The 19,590-nt window shown below is 31.6% G+C and overlaps 1 protein-coding gene across 1 annotated transcript in view; it reads left to right on the forward strand.

The window, feature by feature from the left end:
* Nucleotides 1–19,590, forward strand: part of LOC129231248 (tyrosine-protein phosphatase 99A-like) — a 161,990-nt gene that overhangs the window by 59,460 nt on the left and 82,940 nt on the right. Inside the window, exons 4-5 of the mRNA XM_054865527.1 lie at nucleotides 16,005–16,186; nucleotides 17,690–17,874. Of these exons, the coding sequence (XP_054721502.1) occupies nucleotides 16,005–16,186; nucleotides 17,690–17,874 (367 nt within the window). The remainder of the gene's footprint in view (nucleotides 1–16,004; nucleotides 16,187–17,689; nucleotides 17,875–19,590) is intronic.

The following is a 19,590-nucleotide window of genomic DNA, read 5'->3' on the forward strand; positions in this document are numbered from 1 at the left end:
CATTTTTGAAAATTGCTTGCATTATCATTATGCTTTGATCTTCAAAGGAGTTTTCTTGACTGGAATAGGCTGCATATGTTATTAGTTAAAATATAACCAAATTAGTGGTGCTAAAAAACGAGTAAATATTTCACCATTTCACTTTGCCTCACATTTCCCTACTGAGATGGATGGATGTGCAATCACCTTTGTAGTTTTATGTAATTTATTACATAGATGGTTCATGATGTAAAATTATTTGCACACTTAGTATCAAAATGCAATGGTGACAAAGATTTTTACAAAATTTATCATTAAAAAAAACCCATTGATTTCTAGTTCTCTTAATCTTAATATATGTATAATATGTGTATAATCATGTCCACGCATGTGGGTGCCTCTATATAACCTTGAAAAGTAAACAGTTATAGTTCGAAGTAAAATAGTGCTAATGAAATGGAAAATAAGATTTCATTTTACTAAAAGAAATTGTTTTTCGTGCTGCTTCTCCCCTATAATAATGAAAGAAATTGAAAAGAAATGAAGGGGAATGAATTCCCCTATAATATGAAAGAAATATTCTTGGCGATCGGGCAACTGAGGATTTATTACTGCTGGTTGGACTTTATAAATTTATGTAACATAAATGATTATAATAATAATAAAATCAAATAAAAATATGACTTGCATCTCGTTAAAAGTTTTTTGTCTCCTGATATGAATGTTGCTTTAAACCAGCAATATTTACAACATTTATTATATATTGCATTCACTAAACTCAGAAAAAATACTTCCTTCTCATTTCTTTTGAACTTATGCTCATGTTTAGATAAATAAAACGAGCGAAGAAGTAAAATACGTCAGTTAAAGATTTAGGTATCCATGCGATGAAACCTGAAGATTTTTCTCAAATTAGCTAGATGTATCAGTGTCAATGTTTTCTAATTACTGGAGAATGTGGGACACGCTTTTCTCATATATCATGTCTCCCTCTTCCCCCATTTTCCCCCCTTTTTTTATCAATCCAAACTTTTTAATGAATCATATCGGGCAATGATTCATTTTGGTGCTATAATGTATCAAAAGTTACTTTCCCAAATTGTTTTTAGTTTGCTATGTTTAATTAATGATAATATTCAGAATGTCCCGCAACACTTGCCGTACATTATTTCCCGGTAGCAGAAACAAAGCGACTCTGCGACGTGAGTCACAAATTCTTGAGGAAGTCTGCAGACTATTTCTTTGCTGAAAATTAAAAATGTAAAATGTTTGTACATTTTGCATTATACATGTATTAAGGAATTTTTTGACGTCAATTTAAATTTTAGGGTTGACCGGGGCACGTTTACGCGGATGTTTTTCAATGAAGTTGCTGCCCAGTTTGTGTTTTTAACCGTTAAAAAAAGTATTTTTGAGCCCAAGTCGGTTGCGTGAACTTGCTCCAGACGCGGGGCACGTTTACGCACACTTATTTTGACACCTAACGTGGTTCTGTTGGTGTTTTGAACATAATGCCTTACCATCGCTAAAATAAAGCAAATTTATTGCAGACTGAATAGTGTAAAAAATTGAAGCTGAAAGGGCATGAAGACAGCACTACATGATTGTAAGCTATAAGATACGAATGTGTAACTCAATTAAAAATTAAATGGTAATTTTCAAAACTAAATAGCCGGAAAATACTAAAAATGTTTGAGACAGTTAGGAGTGAAAAAAGTGTCAGGGGCACATTTAAGTAAGACATAGCAAGAACGATTGTAAAGGTGCTCCGACGTGCAATGCGTAAACTTGCCCCGTCGCCTAGTTTGGATTTATTTTTAACGTGCAAAAAAATTTGATAACATTTCAGTACATACAAATAATATTTGAAAAAAGCGTAACGTGCCCCGGCTTACCCTACTGCTAATCTAATGTCGGTTTATCTTGCAAACTATTTTTGATTTTTGATGTGCGTCGCAAACTGCTGAAGCAAATTCTGCTACTGGGCATTAAGACCAGTTGATCACATCTTAGAATGTGAATAAATTGTACGTAAAATTTAATACTCTGCATAAGTCTTCAGAAACGGTCACTAAAAAATGTAAAAGCTTGGGCAATATGTTTTTTATGTTTAAAAACCTTTACCAGTTTTGTATGATATTCTCATAAAAAAGCTTATGATCAATTCCATGGTGTCGGATGCCTATTCGTATCACTTTTTTTAGAAGTTTTATTTTTAATATATCACAAAATGCATGTGCTCACGAATCTTATTTTAGAGTGAACATTTACAATAAAAAAAGAAAAAAAAAAGCTTTTTTAACGTACAATCATTCAAATATAGCTTCTCAAGATTTTAATGTTCGAAGCAAGCGGACAAAAATAAGACAGAAAAAGAAATAAAAAATTGTCTGATTTATTAAGTTGTACACATGTGATATTGTTTCTCGCATAAAGCGTGAAACTGAAAGATGACAATGGTTTCAAATTTTTATCATTTAAGCTCATACTTGTTTTCTAAAAATTTTTGAAAGTTAGTCTTGGAAATACACAAATAACGTCGGACGTACGGTGCTCAAAATTACAGGAATTTTACTAATGAAAATACGTTTAATGGTAAATCGAAAATGAAGCATTCATAAGTAATTCCACTGATTAAGCATATTAATTTAAACTAAATCAGAATAGGATTTTTTTAACTACAAAATATTTATTTTAATTGTGGCTTACCAACTAAGCCGAGACTGCCATTGTGCATCAACAACAGTTAGTAGCATAATTCGTTCTGTTTCCGATACATTAGTTCGTTTCTTTAAAAGGTCATTCATATACGCTCATATTCCCTGTAATTATATAAATTAGTTATAAAATCCTTTTTAGCTTAATTAAATTATTTCAACTTTTAAACATTTTGTTTCTGTATTATAATTTTAGATTCTTTCAGTCTTTATTTATTTATTTATTTATTTATTGAGGGACGGGTTGTTTTAGGAGGAGTTTGGTTTTCATAGCTTTTTTTTTTTTTTGCATTTTCTTTAATGTGTTGTTGGAATTGCTCTTTTTATAAGTTTTAGATACACAAATTTCCATATAAAGTGGCGAGATGATTGCTTATCAATATTGTATTCGCATTAAAGGAGTTTTTTTAGCTTTCTCTTCGAAAAAGATTTCAGTTTGATTTATTATAAATGCATACGAAGAGGAATAAAAGAGTATATAAAGTGAACTAATTTTTTCTTGGGTGAAAAAAAAGTTGAAAAATGCGACCAAAGCACTCTTTGGTCTAAACATTTATTAAAATGAATGCCTTTCCTCCAAAGACGCAGTGGAAGATAAGGAGGTCATCTTGAAGTCATCTAAGGAAATCCTTTATCGCGTGATTCAAATGCGTTTAATGAAAGAAGGAAGGTATTTGGGAGGACATATTCCCATTTATTGAGAAATGCCATCCTTTCCTTTGGATGGGAAAAGATGTTCCCCCGAACACCTTAGATATCGACCGTCGCATCAAACTTGAGAACGGAAATGACTTTGCCTTCAAATTTTATTGGGTTCAGTCCGGAGATGAGATTCTATCTGTTTGGGTGAAGTTAATTATGGCAAAGCGTCAATTTGATTTTGGCAGTGTTATGTCGTGTTAGAACTTTAGCCCGGATTCGGAATTTTTCCACTTCATTCATTAGCGCAAAATATCGTGGTCAGAATGAGAGTGGGGTAAGTCATTCGGACATAGTTTTGAGTAAAAGGAGATTTTGTTTAAAACATCTACAAAAATATCAGAACAGCGTAAATATCAATTTTAAGTACAGGATGTGTATTTAAAGGTTGGTACATTTTTAAATTATGAACTCTATTTTTTTGGCGGGGGGGGGGTGGTTAATTATGGCAAAGCGTCGATTTGATTTTGGCAGCGTTATGTCATGTTAGAACGTTTGCCCAGATTCGGATTTTTTCCACTTGATTCATTAAAACAAAATGTCGTGGTTAGAATGAGAGTGGTGTAAGTCATTCCGACATAGTTTCGAGTAAATGAAAATTTTGTTAAAACTATCAGGACTGCTTTTATTTTAATTTTGAGTAAAGGATTTGTATTTAAAGATTGGTACATTTTTAAATTATGAATTCGATTTGTTTGAGGGAAGCAAATTATGGCAAAGCGTCAATTAGATTTTGGCAGTGTTACGTCGTGTTAGAACTTTTGCCCGGATGCGGAATTTTTCCACTTCATTTATTAACACAAAATATCGAGGTTAGAATAAGAGAGTGGTGTAAGTCATTCTGATATAGTTTTGAGTCGGCTTATTTAAAGTTAAAATTATCGGCTTGTGTTTTCAAAGTTATTCTTGTTTCAAATTGTCACATATACTGTGGACATCAAGATACGTTTTGTCGCTTTCTGACGTTGTGAAAACGCGTTTTGGAATACAAACTCATAAGTGCAATGCAAACTGCATTGTTAATTGAAACCAATCTTTTCTCCTACACAGAAAAGTACTCTTAATGAATGCATAATTTATTCAACTGATTTATTGATAAAAACAGATAATACGCTTGTTCATGAGGCATGTGACTCAACGCTATACATATAGTTAGCAAACCATTATGCAAGATATAGTTAAAAATTCATTGTTTCCCTGATAAAGCATGGATTTATTCAAATTTTGGCAACAAAAAATTTTGTATCTATTTACTGCCCCAAATGTGGGAGAGCGGGAAAAATGTCAAAACTTGCTTTCGGAAAGATGATGAAAGTTTCTGTAATAGCTTAATAAGATTATAGCAGACTTATCTTACAATCAGCGGCTTAGCCAAAGGGATGGGGGATAGGGGGATCATTCCCCCTCCCATGAAACAGCAAAATTATGTGTATGAACACACATGCAAGAGCCTAGATTTGCGCTTTTCGGCCTTTAACTTCGAAAAATTTCTATGACCTCCCCCCAAATGAAAAATTTCTCGCTACGCCATTGCTCACAATGGGAAATCAAAGGTAAGAAGAGTTATAAAAAATATTAAAACCAACTCATCATGTTATGAAGCGCAGGTTGCATCCGATACTTGCAGCAGATTTTTTTTTTTTTTTTTAAATCTTAAGAATCATTAAAAAACTGAAGTAGCACAAAGGGTGAAGAAGTCAACTGTCATACTGCAAAAATTTCCTCGGCATTTCTTGAGAAAATTAAAACTGAGACAGGTTGGATCAGATAGGGTAATTAGAAACAAATTCCGACTCTTGGGGTAATTTATAAAACTAAACAGTTGGTGAGTAAAAACTAGCTGACAAATAGAAGATAATATTTGAGTTCTGCGTGTTTCCATGCAATTTTGTAGGCGTCATCACTGGTTGAAGATGACACTGGAAAAAGTTGTTAAGTTTAGTGATCTTACATTTTGCTTACCAGCAGGTCAACTAGAGCGAAGTAACTGGTTTGAACTAGTTTTGCCTGTCATGTGGAAGGTTACAAAAATCATTTAGTTATGGCCTAAAATTTAATTTTCTTCAAAAAAAATTGATTTTTTTTTCTATTTATTTAGAAAATACATATAAATTTGAATAAAATACTAAGTTCTAAAATTATTAGCAAACACATTTTCAAATCAACGTTTTCAAAAGAACAATAAAAGAAAAAAAAATCCACATCTTTTTTCAAATAACTATGCGGGAGACTTAAATATTGCAGGAGAGCAAAAAATTTTTCATCGCTATTTACCTACTTCACTGTTTATATTTTTCAGCTTGATAATTTCTTAAAATGTACATTAAATTTTTTAAAGAAATGTATAGAAAAAAATCTATCTTTTATAGAAAATTATAAATTGTATATGCCTCCTGCTGGACACCTAACTATTTTTTAGTTTGTATAAATATTTTTGTGGTACATGTGAGGGCTATAGGGGCAATGTTTTATCGATATGAAGTTTCGAACTTCCAAAAAAAATTAATTTTCGATTCGGCCTTGTACACAGTGCTAGTTTACACTTTCAGACGCTAGTCGGAATATATATATCATCTAAAGCCATAAAATAAATAAATTAATAAATAGATTTTATAAACAAATAAATCAAAGTAAAATTAATGAATACATATAATAAATAAATAAATATAATGAATAAATGTAATAAATAAATAAATACAATAAATAAACAAATATATAAATAAAAGAGAATCAAATTAAATCGAAATCTAAATTTAATTTGTTACCTCTTTTGAGGGAAAATTTCCACCTTATAGTGCCTCTATCACACGTGTTTGTATTGTTTATTGGTTATTTGCATTGACTGTATGTACATCAAATATCTCGAAAACCAAGTCACTCGGCAGAATAAACATAACACTTCGACGACTAGTTATTTCAGAACTAGAGAGAGAGAGGGGGGGGGGGACATTACGAATACAATTTTACACTATTCTTTTGCCTTCAAAATTTCAAGTAAATTGATAACAAGCAGAGAAAAATTTACACTTGCAAAAATTTGAGATTTTTCAATCATAAATATTTTCCAATTTTATTCTAAATAACATGTTATTGAGGTCCGGCGTATGTGGTTTGTAAAAAATTAAATAAGTTTTTTTTTTTTTGCTTTAGTTTTTAATATTTTGAACTTTATTTTAAAATTGAAGAATTTAGCCATTTAGCTATCAACTAAATTCATTAAGTTGTCGATTTATAAGAAAGCAGAAAGTGTAATGCTGTATGAACTAATTATATCTAATATCCTTCAAAGCATTCTACATAAATTGAACAAGAACATGAGATTTTAAGAAAAAGGCGTATCTCGAACATTTCAACGCAAGGTTCTTTTTTTTTCTTTAGTTTTTAATTTTACTTTTCTTTTTAGTTTTATTGATCTGTTTTTTTTTTTTTTTTTTGAATTGAAAGGTTGAGTTGTTGATCGAAATATGATGCATAAGCTATCCATTTCGCACCGAAATTTTCTATAAAAGCAATCAACCCTGAAAAATTGTCACATGTGGCGCCCAAACAAATTTCCTAACTCCTAAAATTTCGGACACATATACGATATAAATAGAATAAATGTGTAAAACTGTAAAAACATTGAGTATTGTGTTAATAAGGAATCGTGCATCAAAAAAACTTGTCGATGATGGTTTCTAGCAGTTGCTACCATTTCTCGTCTCTTCATCCTTTTAAAAGCTCTTTTAACATCCGCAGTTTTTCTTTTTCTTTTTTCTGTCTTTTTTTTTTTTAAATAATGTTTTTTTCAAATTTTACTCATACAGACACAACCTTGCACAGGGTTCTTATCATATCTTCGCTTTTGTTTTGTATCTTCAATCATCATAAAAACATGTATGTCTGGAATTTTTTCCTTTCTGAAAAGAGCTGTGAAGTTTGAATTTTCACCGGAAAAGGGAATTTTTTTTTGCTGATTATTTGTCAATTATTTCAAAAAAACTGATTATACTTTAATACAAATGTCCAACTTCACAAACTGTGACCGAGTGATAATTGACAATTCCGTAGTCAGTGAGATAGAGCAGAAGATGGCTTCCGCTTAAGAGGGAGGATTGGACGCAATTATCAGACGATCGTTATTCGGGACAGTTCATTTTCCTCGGCTTGGGAAGAGGACGAATCTGCCTTTCCTCGAAGTTAACACTGGCAGATAGAGACAAATCACTCTTTTGCAGCTGTTTTTTCTCTTACTTCTGTCACTGCTTGAGTTAATAGCATATAGGGTTTCAACTTTGCACTTAGCGCATTCTTATTTTGTCATCGGAATCTAAAATTAATTCACTAAGTACAGTAATATCTTCTTATAACGCGCCTCGTTATATCGCTCATTCGGATATATATCGCGCATTTCCTATATCTCTCCAAACGTTATATTAAACAAGCAATAATTTAAAAAAAAAAAAAAATGGTCAGTTCCTGCACAGGTCACAACAAAGAAATTTTTTAATTTAGTTACTTTTTTAAAATTATTATAATTAATATGAATCTGTATATACATGACAGATTCACAATATTAAATGGCAAAATTAATTGATGAATTAATATTTGAAAAAAAAAAAGAAAAAAAACTACATTGACATCAAGTCTCATCCATTATGAGTTAAAAAAATGTATTTGAACTTCAGTGGATGAATGAAAAGTATTTTATTAACGACTTTGAACAAGATATATAAATATTTAATGGGAGAATGTGATCCAAAATTAGGAATTGACAAAAAAAAAAAAACCACACACACACACACACACACACACACACACAATTTTGCTTTATATATCATATCACAGACAAAAAAAATTAAAAGAAACAAAAAACAATGATGCTTTATATTTCATATCACAGACAAAAAAAAAAAAAAAAAATATGTTTCTGAGAAAAAGTATTTTCTTCTTTTTTTTTTAAACCAGTGAACAAAAGTAGCATGTTTTCTACTTACTTAATTCGTTACCACTTAAACCTGCAACTTTCCACTCGTATTCTACCATAAAAAAAAAGAAAAAAGAAAGAAATAGTAAACTCCCAATTATCAGCGAAATTGGGTAGCACAAGTGCCGATGATAATAAAAATCGCGGATAAACCGCAAAAAGGCTAAAATGAGAGACAAATAAGGTGAAAATTGTCCTTCCTTAAAAACTTAGCTGTATTGATGTATAGTACTTTCTTTAAACAGTGAAAATATATAGAGTACAGTAAAAAGTTTGTATTTTTACACAACAGAACTTAACATCAATAAAGAACAAGTGAATGCACGATGAAGAAAGCACAGTAAATCAATAAATAAATAAAACAAATCCAACTGAGTTTAAATTTACAATTTTTCGACAAAAAACAGCCATTGGTATTTGCTTTTTACTGCGAAAGTACATGTTTCTAATTGTTGATTGACTCGTGGATAATCCGCTCGCACATAATCGAGAGTTAACTTAAATTCGTTTTCTTTCATTTTGAAAGAAAAATTGGAAGAGCAATTTTCTTTCGTTTTTATTGAAAAAATCGTCCTCGCTCTTTTTCGTTGCCTCCCGACAAGTGCGATGTAACGAGGGGTCAGAAACGAATTTAAGGACTTTTTTTTTGCACATCATCGGAACAGTACAATTCGAAGCATGTAAGTTTAGTTCCCTTCTTCTTCACTTTGTACCAACAAAAAGGGAGGGATAGTTTAAGACGTTGCCGTATTAATATAGTGATAAAACATTGAGCTGGTTCAATACAAATTATTAATCAACAATTAAACCATGTTTTTATTTTTGAAACGAATTAATAAGGAAGAAAAGTAGAAATAATTAAAATAAAAAACATGTGTTCAAATAACAATGATTTAAAATATGTACCTCTTAGGGATGCAGCATCGATGCCAGTCTTCAAATCATCGATATTTTAATAGAAAAACTGTATTGAAACACTATTTTAACCAACTACTTTTGTTTTCGCTATCAATTTATTTGAGTTGATGTTTGTTTAGCGTCGATATTTTAATAGAAAAATTGTTTTAACCAATGCTCAGGTTTTTACCATCAATTTATTTGAGTTCATGTTTGTTTAGCATCAATGTTATAATATTATCAACACTTTTTTTAATGAAAAAAAAGAGACATCAAATTAAAAACATAAAAATTAGCAAATACTGGGGTCAAAAATGTCATAGTTCCTCCACAACTATATTTTTTCTGTGCTTAATATTTATGTACATGTATTTCAAATTGCTGTAGAAATGAAATGTTTACGTTTTTGTTTGAAAAAGAGCTCAATTGTCCGTATTCGTATTCTTAAGAATTCTTTTCAATGAAGTTTTAAGGTGAAAGAGTTATTGCAGTTGTTACTTGATAGTAGTAATGAATTCTTCGTTAAATATTTTCGATATTCTTTTCGTGTTATTCAGTTTAAAACTGAAACCTTTGTTGTCGAATGTTCAATTACATTTTTATTTAGTTGTCGCTTGAGCATATAGGTACGTTTTCTTCAGTATTTTTTGGTCTAAAAATTAAATTTTCTTTTATGTTCTTGTCAATTTTTTTTTCACTTTGTTTTAACAGTTCAGTAACTTTATTGTAAAGCAATAAACACGACTCAGTGTGCAAGAAATTAAATCCCTATACAAAAACTTGTTACCATGTAAATATTTCCAAAAAAACAAGGTCTCACAAACGTTGATAGTTTGAGATATACGTACATTGTACACACTTGGATAATTTTATTTCCAAGTTCCGCCAGTACTTTACTGTCAAAGATTCTGCTTTTTGACAGTAAGTCACCGGCTTATGGTGTAAAACATTATAGTGGCGAAATTATATTACACTAATTAAAGATTTAAGTATTTTTTATAATTATATTTTAAAGGCAATTATCTAAAAAACACGCATCTTGAAACGCGATATAAAATCTAATTTTCCTCGACAAAGAATTCCGGCTAAAAACTACTCTAAAAACTCTTTATGTTGTCTGCCTGAATAAAAATGTTTCAAAGCATAGTATTTATAATGATTTTCTTTTTCAACAAGGGGATTAAAAATCGAGTACTTCATCAAAATTTCGCACTTTAAAAATCTACTAAAAATTTATTCTTCAACTTTCCTCAACTTTGAGTGAAGCACAAAACATATGCTGTGATATATAACTTATTAATCATATTAAGATTACTACTATAACTTAATTGTAGAGACATCAGGTGTGGAACAGGGTAATAAAGGGCAAAAACTTTATTTCTCAGAAATTGAATTTAATGTTTTGGAAATAGGGAATTTCATGTACAGCAAAAGAAAAAAAAAATCGTAGCTAGAGAAATATTTCTAGCAGGAACAATATTTTAGTACTGCTTGAAACCAAAAAAATGGGAAACATTTCAAAGAAACATATATCGATATTGCAGATAGTGGTTATTTTTTACGATATTTTTTTATTCACACTTATGTATTCATATAACAAAGTACGATATTTTCTTTTATTCGTTTATTTATTTATTTATTTATTGTCTGTGGCTTACGTACAGGGAAAACGGTAAGATCCGAGAATGTTAAATTTGGTTATGGATGCAATTTTTTCCGAGGTTTGGTTTCTTTGAGTCAGATTTGTGATTAGTTTGTTTTAAAAGTTATGTTATTTGTGATTTTTTTAACATGTTTAACCCACAGATTCCTAATAAAGAAGTCAAATGTTTTTTTTTTCCTTTTTTCTTTTTTTTCGATCCGATTGTAGAAAATTCAATTTTATAAAGTACAGTTGAACTCGGTTAATACGAAGTGTCAAAAATCCACGAATTTGTTTGTATTAGCCGCTATTCGCAACAACCGTGAATGAATGATATTGTGAAAAAAAAAAAAAAAAAAAAAAAAAAACGAAGAAATACTGATCTGTATTTAAAAAATATTGCTACACATATTGTAATCAATTAGGAAATTCAGAAAAAAATCAATTGTGTCTAATAAATGAATGTTTTTGAAAAATATTGAAAAAGGAAAATGATAATCGACAATCGCAGAATAGGTTGTAATCCACAGTGGAAGATCAACAATTTTATCTCCGAGTAAATTGAAATGTTCACAGGTAATCAAATGTGCGGGCTCTATTTTCTATGCAAAATATTTAATATTTTCTTCTCGACACACAATGGGACTTCTGCTACTAACAAAATGATGAATAATTTCTACAGAAGAAAATTACAGTATATAACCACGAGCATTATATGTAAATAGAAGGGAGTTTTGTTCGTCTTAGCCGAGACTATTAATTTAATGTGTGTATTATGCGTGAAATTCTTGATGTAATTAGATAGCGAACTAAACTTAACAAACAAAATGTTCATTTTAGCCGTGATTTCGTATTAAACGTGATGATATTAAGAGAGAGTAATCCCCCCTCCCCTTTTTTTGAAATAAAGCGACATTCACATTTTTATGGATCGCAAGATGGTTATAAAAAAGTTTTTTTTTTATGAAACTGCATTCTTAGTAATTTATCTAACGATAAAAAAAAATTATTAGAAAAAATACTTTTTTGCCTTTTGCTTTTACTGAGATCCAAAAATTTCATCTTCTTCAGAAATAAATAAATAAAAAACTAATAAAAATATGGCAAAATTTTATTTCTTTTAAATTTTTCGAACACAAACAAGATAAACATCTCTGCGCCTATCCGATTGAAAAATCTTTCGCTTTTCCAATTGCTTTGATTGGTTGTGCACGTTTCCATCACGAAATGATGAGGGTAAAAGGACGTCACTCAAGTTTCCTCTTTCCCAATAACTTTTACTACGAAGAAAACTGCCATATTTAAAGACTACATTTGGAATTTGCTAATTAAACAGCATTTCTTGCACTACTCTTTTCAGAAACTAAATTTAAACTTACTAGATCCTAAGTTCGGTATTGATGTATATTTTCCCCATTTCGTGTGCCTCGGATTTTGGATAGTTTCTGAAAAATTAATTTGAAAGGATAACTTTATTTTGAGCCACTGTATAAGTAGAAAACCTGAATTATCTGTGTTTTGAAAATATTTAATTGACCCGATTGAAAAAAGAACGATGACTATAAAATAGACTTTTGTTTCGACTCACTTTTATATTTTAGTTTAATTTAAGGCGAAATTAACAGCTGAAAGTATAGGCAGACTGGCAGGTAGTACAAACTATAAACATTGTAAAAGATATTTAACTTTAGTTTGAGCTTGTTAATATTAAATAATAACTTTGTTTTGAGTCACTGTATAAGTAGAAACCTGAATTATCTGTGTTTGAAAAATATTTAACAGACCCGATTGAAAAAAGAGCAAAGAAAGTTATATATAAATATGCACAATTTATTATAAATAGACTTTTGTTTCGAGTTACTTTTATATTTTAGTTTAATTAACGGCAAAATTAACGGCAGAAGATACAGGCGAGCTGGCAGGCAATGTAATCTATAAACATTGTAAAGATGATATATGAACCGTTTTACAAATAAAACCTGAATTATCTGTGTTTGAAAAAAAAAATTATTGACCCGATTGAAGAAAGATCGAGGACAGTTATAAAAATACACCATTTACTATAAAATTGATTTTTGTTTGGGGTTACTTTTGTTATTTTAGTTCAATTACAGGCGAAATTAACGGCAGAAGATATAGGCGAACTGGCAGGCAATATAATCTATAAACATTATAAAAATGATAGATATATGCAGAAATATTTTCAATGCATTGCTATGTACTATTCATTAATTTTGTATAACGAAATTTTCTTTAGGTCCCTTTGGCTGCGTTTTCCAAACAGAAAAAGAAAAAAAAAATCCAGAATGATATTAAAGACGTATTAATAACGCAGAAGTCAATTATCCCAATGACACACTCATCATTTGCTTGAGCTGCTCATTCATGAAAATGAAAAGAATTTCCTTAATGAACTTTATCGACAATCAAAGTACATTAACCCCGAGTTCCTAGATTTTTTCTATTGCTCTTGCTGTGGATGTGTGTAATTAAGCCTCTCTAAAGCTTAGTTACGAGCCTTTGGACAACTGGAATTTCGCGGTTATTTTATGCTCGTTGCATTGTCAACATTAGGTTTTAACTTGTTTTTTTTTTCTTTTTTTTTAAAGCGAATTATAGTTGAATTTGAATGCCTCAATTGCAAAATCGATTCTTCACATTAAAAAAAAAAAAAAACCTCATTTCTGCTTTAATACTGCTTTATCAATGCTTAGCATGTGAATTTATATTAAACTTTTAGTTCCGTACATTTCTAACCATGTGATGGCAGAAAATGTAACACGAGAGACTATTTACTCTTATGGCACTCACCATCTTCTTCATAACTATTTTCAACTTTTTCTTTTTAAGTGTCTCATTCTACCATAGATATCCTGTTCCATGCATTGCCTTAACGTTAGCATTTAGGGGAGAGCGGATCCAATTGATACCGAGTTATGAGCCTTAATTTTTCGAGTGCGTATGTGCCTGGAACTGAAAATTTCATTTAAAACCAACCAACTTTGACATACATGCATGGGAGAACCAGTCGTTTTTTATGTAGTTATTTTTTTTTTCTTTTTTTTGAGAGTTATTTGTGAAAAATTGTTTTTTCTGTGCCCAAAAGTAAGTTTTTATGATTTGCTTTCAGCTTATGGGGGAGGGGGGAAAGCAAGATGCTACTGTGTTCCTTGATTAGGAGGCATGATTTAACCTAGAAGTTGCTTATATTCATGGGCGCCCGTATGCAAAATTGTTAGGGGGGGGGGGCTCAGATTTTTTCCCCATGGTTTAGTAGAATATTTTCCAAATGGAAACTGATTTCAGTACGGATTAGAGTTATTTAAAAATTTGACATTTTCAATAACTTATTCATTAATGGCTGGAGAAGAAATGTTTTTACATTTTTTGCGAAGAAAAAAGTACTAAAAGTAAGGAAGTTCCAATTTCTAAGCGGGGGCGTGAGCCCCACTTGCCCCCCCTCCATATGGGTGCCTATGCTTATATTCGACGCTTTCTTTTCACCGTTTTTGAGTTAACGCAATGACGTTGTTTCTGTCAAGTTGATGCATGGGTCAAGTTGGTACCGTGTAATAATTAAACTCACAAATTATGCGTGGTTTTCCCCCCAAGAAATGCTTAAAAGAGATTAAAAAAAAAAAAAAACCTTCAAATGAAGGAATCAGCGGATGTTCGGTTTAAAACTGAATCATTCAGAATAAAGAGGATCCATCGTATTACTGAAATAGCAAATCATGAAGGAAGAGTAAGTTGAATTTGGTAACATTTGTTTAATCAAGAAAATAAAGGGACAGAAGAATGAACATTTTTCAGCATTTGAAATGCTGAAGTCAAACAAGTGCATTTTACGGCCTTGAATTTTCCACAAATTTGCTATAAAATGATGGTTTCTAAATGTAATCTCTTTAATGGTCCCTAACGTTGCAATGCCTATTGAAAAGCCCCATTATGCTTAATGCAATGCATTTAACTAATTAATAGAATGGCCAATCGATATAATATGTCATTCAGTGGCAATACTATGCAGGTGCTCTTGTGCAAAGCTATTGTACATACTACAAATGTCTGAACATCAATTAGTAACTGGAGGGAGCAAATCCAATCACTGGAAATGCTGAGGTAAAGATCTCAAGCCACATAGCTCAACTTAGAAACCTGATTTCTTCCCATACTTTACTTTCAATATATCATGTGACTTGAGATCTATGCTTCAAGAATGGAAGGCTTCACTCTCACCACCATTTCTTCCTTCTCAATGGTTGCTGCAAGCTTTTACGGTCTCCTTCGCTTAATTTAGGATTTAAAAGCTTTGTGCATTTGATGGGGAAAATATCCCATTGCATTGCATGTTTCATTTTCTCTCTGCTTTTTCTTTTCTTTCCTCTTGATAAAATTTCCTGTCAATGCAACATCATTTAATGATGCTCCAACAACCTTACAGAGATAGTATTTTGAAACTGTATTGTGTACAAATAATATTGTTTTATTCTCATTAAAGTCGTGCTGTATTGGTGGTTATACGATGTATATCTTCTGATTTTTTTTGAAAAATAGTGTGTAACCTGTGATATTTGTTGATTTGGATATGTATTTTGTATTAGCAAATTTTTGAAAATAATATTGTGAAAAATATCGGCCAACAATATATGGTAGACATAAACGGCTATCTCTTTAATTTTATTCACATCATTTATTTTTCGTTACGTATTATAAGTTTGTAATAGTTTATAGATGAATATGCATCTCGCCCAGCTATATGGACTGTATTTAAAAAAAAAAGAAGTTCTTAGTATATCGCCTTTCTACATTTTAAACTAAATCACCCACTAGATTCTTAAAATTTAGCGTATACCTTCTTATTTTAATTAATGCACAGTACACCTTCTGGTACTTTTACGACTCTACAGAACTGATAAAAAGGTATCACAAGGCTTTGATTACAAACTTCTTCAATTGTTTAAAAAAACGAAATAATAATAATAATAAAAGCTTGGAAATGTTGAGCTTAGAAATACTTCTTATTGTAACATTTTATACATCTTGCCTCTGAGCTTCTGAAAAAGATCTTAACTTAGAAATAACGTTCCTTTTTATTTTCTTTTAGGGTCGGAGAATCTGGAGAATGGGAGGAATCCAATGGCATCTTGACTTCAGACAACAATACCAGTTGGCAAGTGATTGGACTTCAGCCCTACACTGTTTATTCCTTTCGTGTAGTTGCTGTGAATACCATCGGAGCTTCAAAACCTAGCAAAGAGTCTTACTATTTGTTGACTCTCCGAGAAAGTAAGATTTGTTAGTTCTTAAAGCGAGGGAGAATGATTTTCGATTCCATTTCTCTCTCTTTTTTTTAAGGTTTTTCTTTTTCAAATGTAAAAAAAAAGTCCCCTCTCCTTTTTTTTAAATGTGAGCTGAACATGCCATTCATATGCTCGTAGTCGTAGATTAACTGATGATGGTTTTCTCTCGATATTAGAAAAATGGATTTCATCGGAAGTTTCGAATGATTTTTGATTGGTTACTCTTAGGTTATGGTAGATGTATTCGTTCAAAATTACACACACACACAAAAGGTATTTCTTACGAGTAACATCAATATAGGAATTGTATAGGGTAGTCCAAGAGTAACTTCCAGTATAAACGAAGCCCTAGTGGCCTTTCCGCTGAACCAATTGAATAAAAATTTTAAACATGGTTCTTTGAAGGTATGCGCTCGAGAAGGTATAGGCCTATCGCTCCGACGTCATTTTCGGTATTTCAATACACTGATCAATTTACGCAATGAAAAATGGATGTTGGGGTTCGAAAAGTTTGAAATGCATTTACTATAACCGTAACCACGAGCACAGCGTTTTTTGAAATCATGTCAGTATCGATCGCATACCTTTAGTATAACAACAGATAAAATTTTTGTTCGATGGGTTTCAGCGGCTACGCCATTAGGGCTTCATATGTAGGGGAAATTACTTTTGAACAACCCTGTCCTAAACGTACTGGGACGCTTTAAAAAATGTAATGGTAAAATATCTTACAATTATATTTTTCAACTATCTCAACGGAAATTTTTTTGCATATTATAAGTCATGATAAGAATCCTGCCCCAAGAATTTACTCTATTTACAAATATGCAGATTCGATGAAGATTTGCTAATTGATATTGCTTTACGCTGTGTGATATGTCTCATTTCAAATGAACTTGTTTTTGTGTTTCTCAATAGGTAAAGATGATTGTTATGTATATTTCACTAGAATATGCATTTTTTTAAATAGTGTTATACTTAAGTTTCTTTAGGTATCCAGCATATCTAGGCAATTCTATCCAATATGTTCAAGGTAAAACAAATGTTAAAATGCGATTAATGTTATTTATATAGAATAAATATCCATAATTTGCGTATTTACGTTGCTCTTAAACTCAAAGGTACCTCCCCCTCCCCCAGGAAAAAAATATACATCAATTATTTATTAAACTTTTGTGTCTTCGAAAATACAGATGGATCATTTAATTGAGGAAATCGTTAAATCAAAGTTATACTGTAGTTCAATTTGCGGCAAAAAGCATCATCTAGTGGTTTTCTTTGGTACCAGATCGTTAATTCTGAATGTAGACTACGGGCTACAGCTCGCAATTCCGTTCGAAAATCTATTTGATGAATTTGGCAGGCAATCGAACAGTATGTTACCTACAGTCTACACTATTATATGGAGAGTTATGGAGAATTTACCTATGTAATTATTATGACAACAGCTGGTTGCAGGTGAACAAAGTTGTGTTTTTTCCCCTTTTAGTTCCGGATGGCAAACCGAATATTACGTATGCCCACAACACAAGTAGCAGCTCAATATTGCTGCGTTGGGCCCCTCCACCTCATCATACGCTTCACGGTGAATTTCTTGGTTACCGAATCACCTATCGTCTGCGAGAAAGAGCTCGTGGAGAACGAGAAGTCACTCTACGAGATCCCGAAGCTACGGTAAGTCAGTATTTTAACTAATTTAATTGCCATTAAATGCTAAGTTGAGAATCAAATCATAAAGCTGGAGTCGTGCCCCAAATTTGGGGATTCAAATCATTTTTTGGGGATTTTGTTATTGTAAATGATATTAAAGTTAGTTTTATTTATAAGGGAATCCCATCCAATTGATTTCTAAGACCATTCTTAGACAAGAGGTGAGCTCAGATATTCAATTCAAAGCTCTGTACCTGGGAGGTAAAGGACACTACGTCACAAAGACAAAACTTTCCAGGCAATGAGTTGAAAGTTTTTTTTTTTTGAAATGCATGATTATTTGTTAGCTGGAATCTCATTTTTAAGGGGTTTTTAAATGGAGATTTTCTTTTTATAATCTCTTGATTTTTGATTTTTTACATGAAATCAGTTTTTGAAATGCTTATTTTTTTAAGATTATTTCTTATTGGGGTGCTTTTTACCTCCCAGGTCAGTGGCGTAGCTAGACCCGACTTTCGGGGGGGGTTACTTCTTTTATATATATATATATATATATATATATATATATATATATATATATATATATATATATATATATGTAATCGCTTGGAATTTTTTCCTTTCTCTTCTCTCTTCTTTTTCTCTTTTTTTTTTTGAGACTAACTTTTCGGGGGGGGTTTTGTCCCCAAAACCCCCCCCTTAGCTACGCCCCTGTCCCAGGTACATAAGTAGTTCTGCATTTACGAATTATCTCATAAAAAATAGTTAGCAGCGAAACATGACATAACGGTTTGTACCAAGCACATTTGCAAGTGACTAAAACTGTCACATAATTGTGCATTGCGGGAAACCAGTACAGTGCATTTATTATATGCTTCGTCTTAACCCATAAATACCCCTTCTAGGACACTGTGTACTGAGTTTGCCAATTTCAAAGAAGGGATTTGCTTTCAGATACGTATGTATACCTGCATATTCGTCGAAGCCAAAATTTGAAAAGGAAAAGGGGAGAATCATAGTAATGATAGGGATTAGGTGGTCAGTTGGCGATTTTCTTGCCATTTTGACAATCCCGACTATATTAAAAAGATAGTGTTTGAATTCATGAAAGAGAGAAAATTCCACATACTACTACTTATTAGTTTATAAGATTACGAAACATTGCATAATCTATCTCTTTGTATGGGATTAGACTATGATGTAGTTCATCGTCAATCCATCGATATCAATGCCAAAATTTCTGAGCTTGCTTTCAGTAGGCTTCCTCGGCGCCTGCTGTAGGCAATCGATGGCCTTTACGCTCACCCAAGGTGGCACTATTAAAGCTTTGAAAAAATAGAGGGCGGATGAAAAAAGACCTCATGACACCACTGTTACATTTTCGTAAAATCGATGAGCTGCACAAGCTGCCTTTCATTACAGAGTTTGCAGGAACCGTTTTTCAACAGGATATTGTTTAGTTACACGCAACAAGGGTGTCAGAGGACTGCCTCTGCAAGTTAAACACACTTCCTTCACCCATTGGATTAACATGCTTAGCTCCTCATGTGTACATTAGGGTGGAGTGAAAAGTATAGGGAAAAAAAAGTGGTTTTTTTTCGAATTATCTTTTGGTTCGGAGTAGGAAAGTTGAACTTTAGACATATCAGTTTACAGATTTTTTTCATTGAAATCCATTTATATCTTCCGGTGCCTCAAAAGCCTCAAATGTAGTTAAAAATTGATACTTTTATAAAAATT

This window comes from Uloborus diversus, chromosome 10 (genome assembly GCF_026930045.1).
Source record: "Uloborus diversus isolate 005 chromosome 10, Udiv.v.3.1, whole genome shotgun sequence".
Lineage (NCBI taxonomy): Eukaryota > Metazoa > Arthropoda > Arachnida > Araneae > Uloboridae > Uloborus > Uloborus diversus.